This window comes from Alosa alosa, chromosome 24 (assembly GCF_017589495.1).
Source record: "Alosa alosa isolate M-15738 ecotype Scorff River chromosome 24, AALO_Geno_1.1, whole genome shotgun sequence".
Lineage (NCBI taxonomy): Eukaryota > Metazoa > Chordata > Actinopteri > Clupeiformes > Clupeidae > Alosa > Alosa alosa.
Window position 1 is genome coordinate 5887229 of NC_063212.1, and position 18580 is coordinate 5905808.

Consider the following 18580-nt stretch of genomic DNA (forward strand, 5'->3'; position numbering starts at 1 on the left):
TTTGTATTAAAATATAATTTTATTTATAATATGAACGCAATACTAATAGTGCATATGTATGGCAAACAGGAACTTGACAATTACGTTATGTTTTCCCATTCAAAGAATAAATATGGACTCATCTCATATTATCAATCTCAAATTTGTTTTTTGCCCCGTCAGTTTTAATCTTCAACACACTTCTGCTGTACAAGTGTGCAAGTGCTATTAGTCATATTGGTGATGAGGGGTCAATGATGATTGTGTATACTGTATTTTTCTTGTGGTCAAGGTGTTCTGAACACTAGCTCTTTTTTATATTCCTCACTGCTCATTCACAGATGCAGAGTACTAAATGTAATCCAAACATGGAGACGGTTTTCTTTGTGCATTAAAATAATGTAATAAGATATGATTCACACTTAAGTGCCCAGGCTGGAGTTGGCTCTGGGCATGGCGTTGAACACACGAAACCCCTCTTTGGTAGCGAAGTCCCAGGCCAACTCTGCCACCTGTGTAATGAGTTCATGTCTTCTGTCCACATGTCCTGTGGGTCTCTCTCCTGCAGAGGGTGACACACACACACACACACACACATGAAATAAATCCCACAGATACATCAAAGGCACTTAAAACAACGCTCCAACCATAATGTACAAAAGGCCATTCTAGAGATCATCCATATGTGTCCTTTGCATCCCTTTTCTAGTTTGTTTTGGATGAACTAGAGTGGTGGACACAGAAATGTTGACGATGGGTCCTGTCTCGACTTTTTGACTCGTTTAGAATCGCCTTTGACTGCTTCAGCATAGACAGTAAAAAAAAGGTCTCGCAGGACAGTCACTGTCGAGCGAAAAGACTACAACCAAATGTAAACAGCCCCCCTTTCCTTTTTTGGTAGCGCAGTAATATCAACGAGCAATGAGTCTTCCAACAGTGGGATTTTACAAAATGGCAAATAAAACACGACAGAAACTGTATTTCGCTACGCTACTTGTTTTGGAACATCAACAAACATCACTAACCACTCACAGTTTTGAAAACGAACGTTAAGGGTTGTTTTAAGGACATGTTTGTGCATGCCTGTAGTCAGCCACTCTGAAGCAGTCAAAGGCGATTTTAAACGAGTCAAAAAGACAGGACCCATCGTCAACATTTCTGTGTCCACCACTCTAGTTCATCCAAAACAAACCAGAAAAGGGACTCAGAAAACCAGAAAAGTGCTAAATACCAGAATTATCCTTTAAGTAAAAAACAAGATGAGCTATGGCCTTTGCACCACTTTATAACAAATCATCACCTTCACATGTGTGTCACTGAACAACACTGTAAAAGAACCACGCACTTAAAGGTAGACAAATTGTGTCACAAAAAAAGCTGGTAAAATGGTGAAGCATACATACCTGTACCAACGTCTGTGCTCCCAACCTGTAGGTGGACTGCCAGGCGGAAGAAAGACAGGGCCATGTAGACCCGCCAGTGTGGTGTACCCCCCAGTCCCATTGCATGGCTGTACTGCTGAAAGACCTCAGCTGCATCAGGGATGCCCGTCTGAGCAAGATCTCCTCGCGCAAGTCCTGCAAACAGAAAAAGTAACTATCCACTGAAACTCATCAAACATCCGTGCAGGGCTTTTTCCTTCCCCCAGGTGTCGCTGCAAGTCATCCATTCAGATACATGTGATGAGGGAACTGTACAAGCAAATGACCTCAGAGATACTTTTCCCCTCTCAATCAGTAGCATTTAGATTTCTGTCAACACTAGAACGGAAGGCATTTGCTGAGCCAAAAGGTTCATATACGTGTATAGTGATGCAACGACACTTAAAACTTTGTGAATGAGCGCTGTAGTGAGGTATTCTACTATACTTACATTAAAATCAAAAAGTGATTTGTGTTTTTGTGCTTCACCATGTTCCTGCAATCATTAATGCTACTCACCTGGTTGGATGGGCGAATCAGGGGGCAGGTAGTGGGCCGTGCAGAGAGACGCCAGGTCCATGAGAGGGTCCCCCAGGGCACACCTATCCCAGCCCAGCACAGCTGCCACCTGGGGCTTCTCCACATCAAACACCAGGCTGCTGAGTCTAACAAGCACAGAGGAACAGAACAATATTCACCTATTAACCAAAGCATAGACTATACATGACATGGACATAACTCGAGAACACCTATAACTCGAGAACACATAACCTTCCCCATGTTCCACGGTTTGTGATTCTGTATAGCTGTGTGTGTGTGTGTGTGCATGTGCTTGCACGTGCGTGTGTGTGTCCATCCTACCTGAAGTCTCCATGCACCACCTTAGCTGGTTGCTCTGTGGGGAGGTGTGCAGGGAGCCATTCCATCAGTCTCTCCATGGCCGGGATTGTTGGGCGTGCACTAGCTCTGTACTGCTCAGTCAACATGGTCACCAGCTGCCCCACACGCTCTACACAGAGAGGGCTTAGTCATGTACAACTCATGTCAAAATATACACTTCACATGTCTAATAACCAGCTCATTTTGCATTATACATTAGCTGATGTATTAGTAGCTCATAACATAAACATTTAAAATTCTGTCAACAACCACTCAATGCTGCGTCCTGCCGTAACATTCTGTAGGACAGGTTGTCAGAATTATCCTTGAGCAATGAGGAAAAAATGGAAAGTTTTATAAATGACTTGCCATATGTGTCCAGGTTTGCAGAGTTGGGCTCCAGAGAGTGTATGTGGCACAGGGTTTGGATCACGGCTCCATAAACGGCTCTCCTCTCCTCCGGTTTGAGGTCAGGGAGGGATGGATTCTGGAGGACCCGGTGTCCTCTGGGCTCCAGCAGCAGAAAAGGGCTGCCCAGCACACTATGCCAACACACCAATCATACAGTACATCAGCAAAGACAAAGTCAACAATATTCTGCACCAAAATATGGACACCTAACTCTAACCCAGTCTCTTTCTGTGTGTATATGTGTGTGTATGTATGTGTGCGTTGATGCATGTGTAACTGAGTTGAACTGAGCTAGCATGCTAGTTGCTTGTGTAAATCCTCACACCCCTAACCTTAAGAACGCTTCTAACCGCTGAGTTGGAAGCCTGGGCTTTTAGCTCAGTGGTTAGAGCGTTCGACTCCCATGCCGGTGTGTGTGGAGGTGTGCGGGTTCGAGGGTCGTGAGCGGCGGGCGGACGAATTACGACCTTGGTTACACATGTGCGTGTGTGTGCGTGTGTGTGTGTGTGTGTGACCATCCAGCTCACCTAGCATCCTCACAGAGCTTTAAAACATCAGGAACTGGGACTCTTGATCCTTTAAGTGCAGTCAGTGTCCTGCAGAACAAAAATACTTCATCTCAGTGAATTAAGCTTTACAACATACACTGAAATAACTAGAGACAAAAAGCTTAACTACATTAACAGAGACATTATCACTAACCTTTGCTCTCTCTGTGCTGCCTGCATGTGAGGTAACATCTTAAGGACCATCTTTCGCCCCCTGCTATTCAGAAGGTATGTGTGTTGTGAAGAGCTATGGCTTATTTTCTGCACAGTCACTGGATCTAGGAGAAAACCACAATCCCTGAGGTAGCGAGTGAGTTGGTCCATAGGGAGCTGATGCTTTTTTATCAAGTACGCCCCAGGGACGCTGTCAGACAGCGAGAACTGAAGCAACTCCTCCAGCTCACGTATGGCTACGGCAGGATCTGCCACCTATAGAGACGAAACAGCACAAAATATGACATCCAATCCAATGTAAACTTGGCCTGATTGGCCATAGAAATAAATGGTCCACCCTACAAGGCTGTTGTGTTAATGCACATGTGGAGTAAACGGAAGCATAGAAAAGTGGGACATTATATTTAGAAGTGTTTTCTGGGGAACTGAATATGCAAATGATTTCCAAAGTGGACAGTCACAAGATGTAAGGAGGCCAAATCTAATGTGGGCGGGTCGGTTAGGTGTGTCAGGAGAAGTAGCTAAACGTGTCTCACCTGGATACCTCGCATGCCCATCTTAGTTGCAGCTTCCACATTTACTGGCAGGTCATCCAGGAACACAGCCTCCTGTGGCGAAACCCCCAGTCTGTTTGCACAGAGCTCATATATCCTGGGGTCAGGCTTGCACAGACCCACTCGACAAGACTCGACTATCTGGAAATGAACACCAAAAACACTAAAAGCCCAGCTATGGTTTTAGAAAAAGCCTTCTGAAATATTACACGATTGAGAAATAATTCAAGGGTAAACACCAAAAGAATCTACAGTCAGTGTATGTGGAATTCCAACAATGGACAAAGCTTTGAGGGATTTTTTTATACTCCTCCTCCTGCATCCAAAATCACAAAGAGGTGCAACATCAAACAAAGCTAAAGAAACTGAAAAGAATAAGGGGAAGCGGTGGCTATTAATCAGAGAGAGAATTAAATAAACCAGAGAAAACCCCATCAGCTGCCAGATCTATTTTCGTCCATCTTAACTCTCAGTTTCTCTGTCTACCACTCACCACATTGAACATTCTCTGGTCCAGTGGTAGGTAGGATCCCCCATCGGGCAGGAGGAAGTTATTGCTGAGCACAGCCGTCTTCAGACCGCTGGCACGGATGTTCTCCACCGCCTCCATCATGCCCGGCAGAGGCTGCCTCATGCCACCACTGGTCAGAGCCTCGAGGAATGAGTCCATACAGACCGCACATCCAGCCTGCACATACAGACATGGACAAGGCATGGAGGACATTATGAGATTGGATGTACCATTTCAAAGAACTCAAAGACCATTTAAATTCAATTGATTGTAATGCAATGAAACTCTATGTGGAGGTTAAAGAGCCACCCCCATGATACAGCCTGTGGGCCTAAGCATTAAGAAATATATTGTATCATTATTGTCCTTGTCATGTATAATACAGATCGTTCACATTGCCTTTTTTTTTTTTTAGTATGACTCACAATTGTGCTGCATTCTTTATTGAAGGCCTTCAAAAACTCCTCTACACCCAGCTCTCCTCTCATAAACCTTTTCCAGATGCTGGCTTCACCGCCCATCCTGACGGCTTGACCAATGGTGCCAGGCGGAACTCCATTCCTCTCCTCCCACTCTAGAACAAAAGTAGAAACTAGGCTTTAAAAAGCATCTTTAGAATAACTTCTCTTTTAGTTTTTTTTTTAGTTGACTCACCTTTAGCCTTTGGCACGGGAGATGGTATCAGCACCCCATACATGTCAAATATGACTGCTTTATACGGTTGAGAGCTCAGATGGCGTAGGTGTGAATGCCATGTAACAGCGCACAGGCGCACAACACGACGAGAGCGAAGCATCACCTTTATATTGGTACACGCCGTATCACACTATGAAATGGATTGAGAACGTAATATTGATTACAACAATGCACTATATTGAATTCACACCTTTATTACGCATTTCAATGATTACATTCGTGCAAAACATGATCAGATCAATTTAGATTGAATCATTAAAGCTTTTAAATAATTTCATGCGCAGGTGATAAAAACATTTTGGCCAGACACATAATAAGATATCCCCGCTGTAGTTATGAACATCTCTGATCTCTTTAAGGAAAGCCCTAAAGACCATGACAAAAGTAGCCAACTACGGAAATGGGAAACTGCAATTTCTCTCAATGACTACATAAAATGGAAGAGGCACACCTAGCAGATTACACCACCGAAATGACACGACAAGTGCACGATATAGGCTATAAAGTGGTATACGGCAACGCCAAAAACATAGACTACAGTGGTTTCATCTGTAACTGCAATGACTGGGGCAAATGAAAGGTCACATTCGTTAACTGTTAACTGTTCGTTAACGATTACATGTGCTGTGGTAAACAGTCGGACTACCTGCCTGCCTGCCTGCCTGGTGGTGTTAGCAGCTGAGCTACTTCCTCACAGGACTCACAGACACTGTTAAATGGGTTTTGCCAAAGACCATCTGGTTTCGCGTTCTCACATTTCACTTCTTTTCATTCAAACGTGACAAAGACTGATATCACAGGTTCATCTCAAACCTTTCAAAACATCTGTCAGAAACCTTCCAGGACACTACAACACAAGTTCAATTAAGTACTGTCACGTGGTAGTATGTTTGGTCACGTGAAACTACTCGCTTCCAATATTAGTATCAAAATAAGAGTTCTCTGTGGCTCACCGCAAGCTCCCATAATAAACCTGGCTTTGGCCTGTTTTATTTTATTAGCTGAGAATGTCTGTTTCCTGAAGAATGTGTTAAAAAGTAAGAGTGAGTTGAGAGGTATACAAGTTATGACTATACTATACACAAGTGTTGTAAAAATCTGTTTATTTTGGTAGTCAAGTGGAGTACAAACTAACAAAAACATACACACATTTCAAATACATTAACACAATGAATTCAATGCTCTGTATTTACATCATAGAATGCCAATTTCTTTGTGCAAAATGTGTTTCTAAAAAACATTAACAAATAAACAAAGCAACATGAACAATTAGTTCATATAACACCATACAAAATTGACAACATTTCAACTTACACCATGTAAGTATGTACAACTGCATGAAGTATGTGCAATTTACATTAATACACATTTAAGACTAACACTGAGTGCAACATTAACGTTCAGCAGCAGCTGAGAGATTTACCCTTTCTCAGTTCATTTAAGACAGAATTTCCCTTAGTGTGTGTGTGTGTGTGTGTGTGTGTTTGTCTGTGGCTGTCTGTGGTTTTCCCCCTTTTTACACTCTGACTGGTCCTTCTCTCTGAACTTATAATTGCTGAAGTTTCGCTATGGCAGTCGGGCAGTTTAAACTGCTTGAGACAGCTGTGAGTGAAAACGAGCTCTCAGCAGCTGCCTCTATCTTCGGCTGTGCAACATCACCACAGGGACCCAGTTGTGCCCCCAGAGACACGAACGGCACCTTTTACTCAACAGCACATAGCTTCACATAGCTTTAAACGGTCCTATTTTCTCCACATGTGGAATGGCTGTCTACACCGGAGTTAGACAACAGCATTGGTACTGCTGTTGTGTCAGAATGACAGACCACTGGCTGGGAGTACCTTTCCTTTCAGTCACACGGACGTGTTGTCAGTGGTCTCACACGCCCTGGAAGCGGTCCACACTGCACAGGGCAGAGTAATCTCTCCTCTTCTGTGAGCGCAAGAGGGGAGTCTGGGTATCCGCGTCCCGCCTGGTCGTAGTGCCCAGGGAGCGGAAGTGCTTCTGTGTCCAGCCATACACCAGACAGTTCAGCAGGCCCTGAGAGGCGGAGGTGCAGGCCTAACAAGAGAGAAGAAGGGAGAGGTGATACTTACTGTAAACAAATGCAGCAAGCAAGATAAAACAGACAGAAAAACAAAACGCTCAACAGTATTGCTCTTACTATTAGTTTTTATTCTTGTGTCACGGTTACTGACCTGTACGATGTAGAGGAAGACTCCCACGCCACCTTCTACAGCGTCTGGCTTAATAAGCATCATGGTGGCCAAGAATGTTGCTGTAATAAATACATAATCGTTGAGGGAGCGTGTGTGTGTGTGTGTGTGTGTGTGTGTGTGTGTGTGTGTGTGTGTGTGTGTGTGTGTGCCAGTGTATGTGTTCCACTCTGTCTGCAGATGTGTACCTGGGCCCCAGCAGCAGAAGAATGCAGAGGGGTAGAGGACCATGCGGCCCTTTAGGACACGCAGAGTGGCCCACTGCTGGTCACCAAGGAAACCGTGACAAGTTACAAAGCGCCTGTACAGGGAACGAGCTTTGGCCATCAGCACCTGAACAAAAGACATGACAAATGCACCTGTATGAGTGTGAAGTAGAGTCACTGACATTCAAGTGATGCACCTAAATAAGAAGCAGCTCACACTCACCCACTCACTCACTCACTCACGCACTCACTTACTCACACGCTCACTCACACACACACTCACTCACTCCGCACTCACCACGATGCCCAGCAGTGTGAAGAAGAACGTAGCGAGGAACATGGCAGTGCTGTAGATGCGGGTGAACTTGCAGGCAGCCGCCACGTCCTCCCCCTCCAGCCCAGAGCTCAGGTAGAGCGCGTCGGTGTGCATCAGCAGACACCTGCAGAGAAACAGTACAGGATATCAGAGACACTCTTAATGCCAGCAGGTTATTACATTATAAGGGCATCTACAGTTTCTGTAGATGTGTGTGTGTGTGTGTGTGTCTGTGTGTGTGTCTGTGTCTGTGTGTCTGTGTCTGTGTGTCTGTGTGTGTGTGTGCATGGTGTAATATCACAGGTAATACATTAGGGTATGTGATCTTCATACACACACCTGTAGGGTTTGGTATGGTTTGTGTAACAGCGCTTCATGTTGCCAGTGACGAACACTGGAGCTGTTAGCAGGACAGGCAGCACGCTAAATTTAGGCAACAGGGAAGATAAAGAAGGAAGAGCACACACACCACAACAATCTGTTATTGCATAAGCATGTGGAGAATCCATCTTTCCATAGCCACTAAAAATACAATTTCTCATCGGTTCCAACATTGACATTAGTACACTAGGGTTTGACACGTGGTGTAGAGAGTAATTATAGCTCTTCATACAATATATGACAATGTCTGTACTCACCATGAAACAATAGCAGTCATGATGCCGAATGAGCTTGTACTGGCTGCACTCTGAGAAGGAAAAAAGAGGTAATTTAAAACCATGAAAAAGAGGTCAGCTGATCAAAAGTCAAACACTGTGGGCAAACACTGTGACAAACATTTGCTGTTTATGTATCAGCAATTACATAGCTCTCACTGTGGTGCAACCAGAGCACCTCTGGGATCTGTACCTGTGCAGGAAAGCCATTTATTCGCCTGTGATACTTTTCCTTTAGGCCAGTATACAGGGCACCCACGTAGTTTAGAGTGTAGAAGAATGATGCCATGTACAACATCTGTGGGGACAGAAAACAAGCAAATGTAACAAAAATAAATAATCAGTGATTCAACACCTGTTTCTGTTGTGTTGTTTATGTCTGGCAAGAAAAATATATTTTTTTACAATGGAGTTACAATTGAAGTTTCTTGTGTCTCAAAGTGAGAGAGAATAATAAAATGTTTGTATGGTTGTGCACTGAGGGAATCCCCCAGTTGGTTCTCAACCGTTTCCTTGTCCAGATAGATTGCGGCTGCCCATTCTGTTTACTTTCGGTTTTAATGCCACTTGGCACCAACAGGAATTTCACAAGTTGCTCAACTACACAAGTAATGTGTTATGATAATGACCTCTAAAAATGCTTTTTTTCTGTCTCCTGTCTTTCTGTCTCAAATGGCCCGTCAAAATTAGAGCAGCATGAAAACAAAGAGCTTGGAATTCCCTTGTGGCTCAGAAAACAGAGAGAGGATGGAGAAAACGGAAACTCCACAGTTGCAAGTCTGAAGTTAAAGGCTGATCTGTAATTCAAATCTCGTAATTTATTGGTCAAATTCAGCAAATTGCTCCTCAGTCCTCTAAATTGTCTGTTTAGTCTTTGCACTCAAAAAACTCTAGTGTTCGTACCATAGACTGTATAAAATAGGTTCATACAGAATACTGGCTCAGTGAGTGGGAAACAAACATAGTGGCTTGGACAGAGACATAAACAATCCCAGCCAATCACAGTGGTTTAGGGTTACCAACTGCTATGGGACCTCTGTACCCAGTCAGTATATAATCCCAACAAGATAATTATAGTGGATGGAATCCACTATCTTGAAATCTCCTGGCTTCTTCTTATTATTATTATTACAGTGCATGAAAATGCACTGTTCTGTTATCCGAAGTCTTCTTCTTCTTCTTCTTCTTCTTCTTCTTCTTCTTCTTCTTCTTCTTCCCACCAAATTTCTGCGTCTAATTCAGCATCAACCGTTTAACGTAGAAACTTCGTTCAAACTTTGTAACGTAGGTCTTGAAAAGGAGACTTGAGGAATGTATTTTCACTTTTGTAAACTTTATACTTTTTGAGATATTAATAAAAAACAAGCTTATTTTTCCACATAGACTTTGTATGGGGACTATGACATCATAATGGGCTAATTAACTTGATTTGCACCTGTATCAACTTCCAGCTGCTCAACTAGGTCCCAACTCTCTCTGTGTATCTCCATTCTACAAGGATATAAGGCACATTCCATCAACCTTTCTATCCATTTATCCTCTTCAAACCATTCACTCATCTACCCATTAAACTATCCCATCAACATCCATTAAACAATCTGCCTATCAACATCCATTCAACTTTCTGTCTATCAACATCCATTACACTATCTACATTTAACTTTTAAACTATATACTCTGTCTCAGGCTTTAAACATACAATCTGGCTCTACAGATCCTGTTCAATTATTTCCTCTGCCCACAACTGTTTCAAAATAAATGTCCTCACTGCAATAATTCACTATTAAATAATTTAACTATTTAAACTACTCAACTATTTAACTGTTCAGCCATTTCAACTGTCAGTTGTTATCAACTATGACTTCTGCCAACTGTTATCAAATAAAAGTTTGTTTTGCATTTTATGTTAATATACAGTATGTTTATATTTTCATGCACTGGTAATTTCCTCGAAATTACATTTTCTAGTTATTATAACCTTTTCTTTGTACCTTTTCAAGAATAAATGTGACTCTAACCGCTTAACGTACAGACATGTTGAAATAACCGTTGTGTAGGTCTGGAGTTGGACAAGAGAGTTATTTTTTCAGATTTTTTAAAAAGTTTATACATTTTGAGAAATAGGGGATTAAAAATGTGAAAAAGCTAATTTTTCCCCATAGACTTGAATGGCTGTGATGTCATAATAGCCTAAAGGCAGCTGCGCTTGTTAAGCTCCCAGAGTAGTAATCAGAACACTGGCACAGGTGTCACCTGTGAATTCAACCAGAGAATGTCTAATAAGGGGAGAACTTTCACTCTCGGAACTCTTCCGGTGTGGTACTGCATCTAGGGGCGCTCGCGGGCGAGTCCAGAATGAATGGAGGTCTATGGAGCTGTACCCCTCAAAATCCACTTTTCTCGGGATATAATTTTTTTTCAAGTAATTTCAATATTGTATTCGAAAGGGGAGGCAAAGACAATGCACTTGGTTGAGTATTACATTTTTTAAAGTCACTTACTTGTTCTAAAAAGCCTTTCAAACGTGTCAATGACGTCATTCATTAGCATGATCATAGCATAGCATAGCATCAATGCTAGCATGTTATAGGCAACAACAACCCAACCTGTAAGAAAACGAAAGGACATGACTCCCAGATTATTTCACTTTTGATTGATAATCCATATCCATTTTGCGAAAAATAAAATAAAATCTGAGGGTTTTAGTTGTTAAATAGGTGAAAACAATAAATTTAGCCATGTAGCTCCATAGGACCCCATGTATTTTGGACATCTAGGTGAACTCTGGTGAACTGCAGCCAAATTCGGTTTGTATGGGATTAATAGAGAGTGGGGAGGCTCTCCGTAGACGGGCTCTAATTCAACTGTCTCAGCTTCTAATGCATACAATCTGGTGCTCCCTAAAACTACACATCCTGTTTGAGTGTTTCCTCTGTGTCAAAATAAAAGTCACAGCCACTTTGTCTATGCTTTGCGCATTATATCTACAGAACGGCTTGACGCATATGCTTCAAATTTGGTACAAGTGTTTGTATGGACTCAAAGATGAAGTGAGTTGATGTTGGAGGTCAAAGGTCAAAGGTCAAGTCCATGAATACTCTGAGCGCGATATCTTAAGAATGCCTTGACATACATGCCTGAAATTTGGTATGAGTGTTTGATTTGGACTCAAAGATGAGGTGAATTGATGTTGGAGGTCAAAGCTCAAAGGTCAAATGTCAAGGTCAAAAACACCTTGAGTGAGGGTTTGTATGAACTCAAAGATTAAGTGATTCAATCTTTTTTTTATCAGGAATCTCCCCACCAACATTAACCCTTAGAACCCTAAGCTGTTTTTAGGGCATTTTCACTACCTTTATTCATAAGGATTTATTCTGGTCATTGTAAGTGCCACACACACATATTATATATTGTTTTTTTTAGCAGAGTCTAGGCTAATATTCATTTCATGTATTAGTACTAGCATTGATTTTATTTTGATTTTTAAAGAATTAAAATATAAAAAGTGTATTATAAAACTTCTTATATTTTGACATGTATCTCACCACAGCAGGCTCATAGCTCTACATGCACTCACATCATGTGTGTGTAGGGCAGACTGTCCTGAATTGGGCAATATAATTGCCATGTTGGAGGGATACTCTGGGGCTGAGCAATTTACAGAAATGTGTGGTGTGTGATTTACGGAAATAAATGCCATTTTTTATTTAGTGATGAAAAATGACCTTTCTGCGCTCCATATCTGTGACACGAACTGATCTGACCTGACTTGACCCGAGTTTGCGTGTTAGCCAGTGCGTGCCTAGGTGTATGCACTCATAGTGATTCTCAACTTTTTACTGCATTGCCATAAACAAAGTAAAGGCAAAAAAGGTGTTTCTTTGTTGAACAAATTGGGATGCAATGTGAGCCTCGAATTGGATGCCATGCAGGAATTTGCTAGGATCTCAAAACCGGATTATGAACATGGTTTGCCATAGAGAAACACACGATAGCGTTGGATTATAAACATGCCACAAGAACAGACAAAAATGAGGGGTAAGTCCAGCTATATGAAGTTATTATTTTGCTGTCACTTTGTCTGTTTTATAACCCAGAAGGATGTACTTGGTATCAAATGATAGCTCTGAGTGTCCTCTTTCATCTGCGTGGCATATCGATGCGATCACGGGTTCGCGAGTAATTCAAACGAGAGTAATGGGTGAGCAGGTGAACGCAGGGACGTATAGACTGCAAATATGATGCAATTTGTTTTAATTTCATGATTTTTTTTTTTAATTTTCATACTTGATCGTACAGACAAGTGTGTAGTCTCGTTGGAAAGCCCCACTTTTGCTCTGTCATGCAATAAAGGTTTCATCTCGCTGCAATGAACAGTTACGGAGCAATGTAACAGAGAAGAAAGGGTGTTAAAGCCAGCAGCTTTCCATCCACTATTGTAATTCCTCTGGCATTACATCTCTAGTGAATATATGACTTGTGACTTGTGATTCCTAGTTGCCATAGTTTCCATTTATTTTCCAACATAGTTAACATATCACACAAAGGACTCTATCCAAAAGGCCTTTCACTTCGACTGAACAAATAATACTGGGGCAGTGAATGAAACAAGACAGGTGAAAAAAACTGAGCGCTCCTGGAATGCACCTGGAGCGTGATGAAACAATGACACGTGCAACAAAGGGGCATGCAAAAGAACTCCTCACTTGACTGCTGGCAAGCCCTTATAACATACAGTGCACGTGCCCTGATAAGACATTTACTGCCTATGCGAGGGAGTAATGCCCTTTGCACAATCACCTTCACAAGGTTCTTCATGTGTCCATACAGATACCCAGTTTACATATGACTTATCACTAAAGGGTGGATTGTCGCTGTTAGACACGTGCAGCAAATCAAACACAGTGTGTCCACCTGAGAATGACTGTTCACAGGATAAAAAAGCTCAGAAAAGCTCAGAAACCACATGGTGTGATGAGGACAAGAAGTCCCTGGTGTTGGGTGATTGGCTATTGTAGGTGAGGAATTCATCGGTTGAATGTACCCAGTTCTCCAGTGGTGTAAGTGGTATTCAGGCTCAGGTTTAATTCCTGCTTAGTTCATGTTCAGGAAATCAGGAGCTAGCTAGCTAGCTCATCCAAGACAGCAATCTCTTCTGCTTGAAAAAAAAAAAAAAACAAGGGGGGTGCTGTGGCGCAACAGGCTACAGCGCCCATACCATGTAAGGGTCCAGGTGTCCACAGGGGACCCAGGTTCATGTCCGACCTGCGGTCATGTCTCGATCCCACCCCGTCTCTTTCTCCCAATCACCTCCTGTCACTGTCCTATCCAAATAAATGCTCAAAAAATAGTGCAGAAACAAATGATGCATTTGGATTCTTGGAATTCCCAAATGCCCTGCATTTCATATGGTCACAATCATGCCATAATCACAAACCATCTAAAAAATCTCCCACAAATGAAAAGCTTGAACATGGTTCAGAAACAATACACCGTTACCTCAATATTGATGTATACAGATAAGACAAAGTAAACATGGCAAACACAATCCCTACCGACTGGTTCCCTGGTGCTTTTATTACGGTCATCCTGCAGACCAGGAAACTCCATGCCCTGTGGTATGATTCATCAGGAAGTAGGTCAGGAACTGCTCTCATCTGGCGTCGTTCAATCAAAGCAGCCCTATGGCACTCTCTGTTCTTTTGTCTTATTGGGAGCAGGACACCCAAACTGGGATAAAGACAAGTGTGTCCATTCCACCCCGGCAGCATTCTTCCAGAATCAACGTTCTCCCAGCAGATAAAGAGGGTTCACTGGACAAAATCATGTCAGCCTAAATGCCTGATAAACACAGAGGGAGCACCAGCCTGTGGTTGGGACCCAAATTTCAGACCAGTGAACTGTGACTGGTTTTGCATGACCCTATGACCTTATGAGATTGTACACACACTCCCGTTTGTGGGAACTGGCATACACAAACATATACAAGAACAACAACACACACACACACACACACACACACACACACACACACACACACACACACACACACACACACAATAACAACAATAACAAATTCAAACACAAAGCTCCTCGTCACTCTAAGCTGAACACCAAACTGGGTCCATCCCACCTGTCTACACCCACAATGACTCTGAGAGCACGTGAGGGGAACTTAGGAACTGGGTCAATCATTAATCCATTTTGTCATCAGAAACAATTATAATCAGAGAGCTAGAAGACAAGGAAGAGGAGTAGGACATTTGCTGCTCTACTTCAACCAATTGCCCCAATTCCAACTTAATAGGCGACATTGGCTGCTTGGAGGGATCTTCTGTGGGAGCTGGGCCTTTGCCTGGACTGGGAGATGTAGGTCCATTTGCATAAGACACTGAAAATCTATCAGTATGACTGTTTCATGCAGTGGTCATAAGGTGGAAACAGGATGACCTGATTCACCCACAAAGCAATATGAACAAGACAAAGCTCACTAAGGACACATGATCCAACCACACAAACACAACAAACGTTGCCTAAATAGTTCTCTTTTACTCTGCAGGGTTTTCCTAAACAAGACGCAGATGTTGGCTCGGACAGTGAGCTACTTGCTCATACTTGTACTTGCCAGCTTACTTAAAAGAACTTGTGATTTGGGTGTGGCAAACATCTCATGGCACCCAAATCTACACAAAAGCAAAGAACTTCAGGCTTTTGCAGCAAACTACACTCAAAACATTGGCTGTATAGGCTGCAGTACAGTGCATATTGATTATGGAACCTGCCGAATACCTGTCAAAGTGTAATAATAGCAAATCCCATCTTCAAGCATTTCACTGCTTTATGTATATTGGTTTAATAACTGCATTATTAATCCACATGGTCTACAATTACGGTATGTTTCAAATCATGTACTCATAAGGAGGATGCTCAGGGGAGCAGATAGCCTGGGAAAAAATGGGATTTGATCTGCAGGTCTTACTGGTCAAGAGGCCATTGAAGCCCATTTCCAATGTCCCTAAAACACGGGCACGCAAATACAAATCTCTAATCTGGCATGGACGTGTATTTCTTTGTAACAACTGCATTTAAAACCTTTATTTACAAGATTGCTACACTTTTGAAACGATTTGGTAGGAGTTTAATGTACCAATTTAGGTTTAATTTCACTGCTAGTTATGCCCCTGCTGGAAGTCGTAAGTCAATGAATGTTTTCCAGACCCACTCCCAATTGTACAATTCTGCATGTTCTACTCTGACTTTAGGAGACTGACGCATACCTGTTCCACCGTGTGGAGGTTGTAGCAGGTGGCACTGCTCTCACAGCCCTGGCTGAAGAGAAAGGCCCCGGTGAGCCAGCTCAGGGCCAGCAGTAGGTCGGTCACACTCAGCAGGACCAAGGGCTTCACCTGTGGGCAGAGATGGACAGAGAGATAGAGAGAGAGAGAGAGAGAGAGAGAGAGAGAGAGAGAGAAAGAGATAGGCTACCATTATATGAATGAAGTAAATCCAATAAACACATACAGTAGGACAAGTTGAAATGCCCTGACTGTCAGACAGTAACCTGTGATGCAGCTTTAGTCTTTAGCCTGGTGATGCACCTATAGCCTTACTCACCTCAGGTTTTCTCATCAGATTTTGGAAAAATGTGTACAGAATTATAGAGCCGGCACCCAGCATGCTAAATAAACAAAGAAGAAGGAAGGATGCAATTAACTCTATCAACAGTTGTGACTGTATTAATCAAGAATTGCTGTTGTGCTGATCAAGTCTCACCTCAGAATTGCCATGACCAGTTGAATCCATCGCACTATTGAGTACACCTATAGAGCGAATGCAGCACGATGGTTCAGAAAAAAGTCCTCCGTTGTATTACATTGTTTTCATTTAGTGAAACTAATAATAGGCTAAGTCTAATAGGCTATTATAAACATGTGCCGTGACAATAATGTAAACTCCAATATTTAACAAGGTCACACATATGGCTGACACCTCAAAATTAACTTGATGCACAACTTTTAGAACCAGAGAAAACTTCAAGATATTACTTACTGAAGTCCAGTTTTCAGTCGGGGATGTTGTATTGTGTTGGGTGTTGTTGGAAATAAAACTTTGCATGGCTAATTATAGTCTGTGTGGTTTCCGATTTGACTTTGTATTTCGATAATAGCCCAATTTAAGATTAAACTCTATGTATGTTGCCTTGTACAGTAGACGTTGTTAGGAGTCCTCTCCAAAGACTTTCACAACGTGGTTGCGCTGGCGTTTATATGTGGAGAGAGACGAGGCGACAACCCAGTCATGCGTAAACAAAGCATGCCCCTGCCTCGTAGCTCCACCCGCTTGACGCGCAAAGAACCGCTTTCCCAACAAGTGAGAATTCCATCACTCAAAAAACACCATCGTGACATCTATGTTCGTTCATTTAAAACATGATTGTTTATTTCTCTGACTCTGTAGTAAAACTCAAGAACTACAGAAGTTAGAAAGATACTTTGCATCTTTAAAGGGCAGGTTATAGGGTTTATGCTGAAAGGAACCTTCTTTTTCCCAGAGACTGGACCAGTCTCATTACTGATGGAGAACAATGGGCAACTTAATAATAGTTCAGAGACCTTCATACATATCCATGCCTGCACACTGTGATTGGCTCTCCTACAGTTCAACAGGAGCCTGAGCCACTTCAAATGTACATGCGCGCACACACACACACACACACACATACACATTCACACACAGTCACACACAAAACACACACACACACACACACAAACATGTGCAGAAACATACAGTGGACACACAGTACAATATGGGAAACATTCAGGAGGAGTTGCAGGATAATGAGGTGGTAGATAACGAGAGGTGACTGCGGTTCACTGACTCCTTTTATAACATTCCACAGACTACACACAGAGCAAGATTCTGATGGAATGAATGTATTTGAAATCTTGCATGTTTACTTACAATAATTATGAAACAGCAATACAAATATGTTTCCCATTAACACCAAGCACTTACATTTGAACTGATACTGAAGCTGTAGCATTGGCTTTGTTTATTTGTTTACTTAACATTTTTAATCCCTAACAAGCCATGGGAAAACCATACATGTTAAAATCAGACGTCTACATAGTCTCATGCAGAAAAGCTCTCTCTCAACTTCACACTTGAGTGTTATCAGCAGAGATAAGTGGACAGCTAGCTTGATGCACTGGGGGCACGGGCTGACAGCATAACACAGTGGAGCTGAAGCAGCAATGTTAGAGTACGAGTCTTCAGCACAGTTAATGGCATCTGCACCATTATCTTGTACCTGAAATGACCCTATGACTCAAGGATTTTGAGTTCTGTCCCTGATAGATACCATTCACATTGTCATGCAATGAGGTGGGTATTTTAGATCATGTACAGTCTAACTAACCCGCAAGAAAAGCTATAACCTGTATTTTCTATAAACAGTTTTGACATGACTATAAATCTACCTTTTAAGCCTGATGCACCACATAGTTGTAAATGTTTTACTGTTGTTTTACTGTTGTAAAATGATCTAACTGAATCATTGCACACAGTAAGTAAATCTCACAGTACACAGTCACCCTAAAATGCCTCTTGAACAGCAATGCCTTTGCCTTTTGTGTTGGTAGAGAAAATAATTTGTGTAAAAGGAAAAAAGAGAAGGTAACTGGATGTCATTTGGACATGGATGTATGCCATTTTCAGACTTTACAAACCCTCAAAAAAGCCTCTAAAAAGCTTATATGATAGATCTGAGACATAATTCAAAATGATGTGGCTCAGGCATCAACATTTCAGAATATTCACAAACAAACATTCAGACTCAGCATGAGGAGTTTCCATTAGACTGCGGGTGTACTTTCCATTGGTGTTCAACTGATCAGGGAATGTTTGAAACACAATGACATCATTTAAAGCCACAATGCATGCACACAGAGAATGAGGAACTGGTGATAGTGAAAGGAAGACTTCTATTCCTCTTTGCATTTTAGCGCATTACA

General features: G+C 42.1%; 2 protein-coding genes across 6 annotated transcripts; both read right to left on the bottom strand.

Annotated features, from left to right (window-relative positions):
* Positions 1-6043, bottom strand: LOC125289441 (acyl-CoA dehydrogenase family member 10-like). 5 transcript variants are annotated; one of them, XM_048236280.1, is made up of 12 exons: positions 5987-6043; positions 5132-5303; positions 4903-5051; positions 4460-4654; positions 3949-4107; positions 3393-3667; positions 3218-3286; positions 2649-2821; positions 2262-2409; positions 1920-2065; positions 1383-1556; positions 1-541 (listed from the first exon to the last, which is right to left on the bottom strand). In XM_048236280.1, exons 2-12 carry the CDS (start codon positions 5271-5273, stop codon positions 402-404), a joined length of 1770 nt encoding a protein of 589 aa, XP_048092237.1. In that variant the 5' UTR covers positions 5274-5303; positions 5987-6043; the 3' UTR covers positions 1-401. The 5 variants fall into 5 exon arrangements, with proteins under 5 accessions (XP_048092237.1, XP_048092238.1, XP_048092235.1 ...); XM_048236281.1 differs by having other exon boundaries at positions 5929-6041; XM_048236278.1 differs by having other exon boundaries at positions 5828-6041.
* Positions 6044-6293: 250 nt separating this feature from the next.
* On the bottom strand, positions 6294-16799 carry tmem116 (transmembrane protein 116). Its single transcript, XM_048236569.1, has 11 exons — positions 16617-16799; positions 16341-16387; positions 16182-16245; positions 15845-15973; positions 8761-8865; positions 8550-8599; positions 8251-8334; positions 7894-8035; positions 7578-7722; positions 7372-7451; positions 6294-7234 (listed from the first exon to the last, which is right to left on the bottom strand). The coding sequence occupies exons 1-11, from the start codon at positions 16680-16682 to the stop codon at positions 7052-7054; spliced, it is 1095 nt and encodes a 364-aa protein (XP_048092526.1). The 5' UTR covers positions 16683-16799; the 3' UTR covers positions 6294-7051.
* Between the last annotated feature and the right edge of the window lie 1781 nt (positions 16800-18580).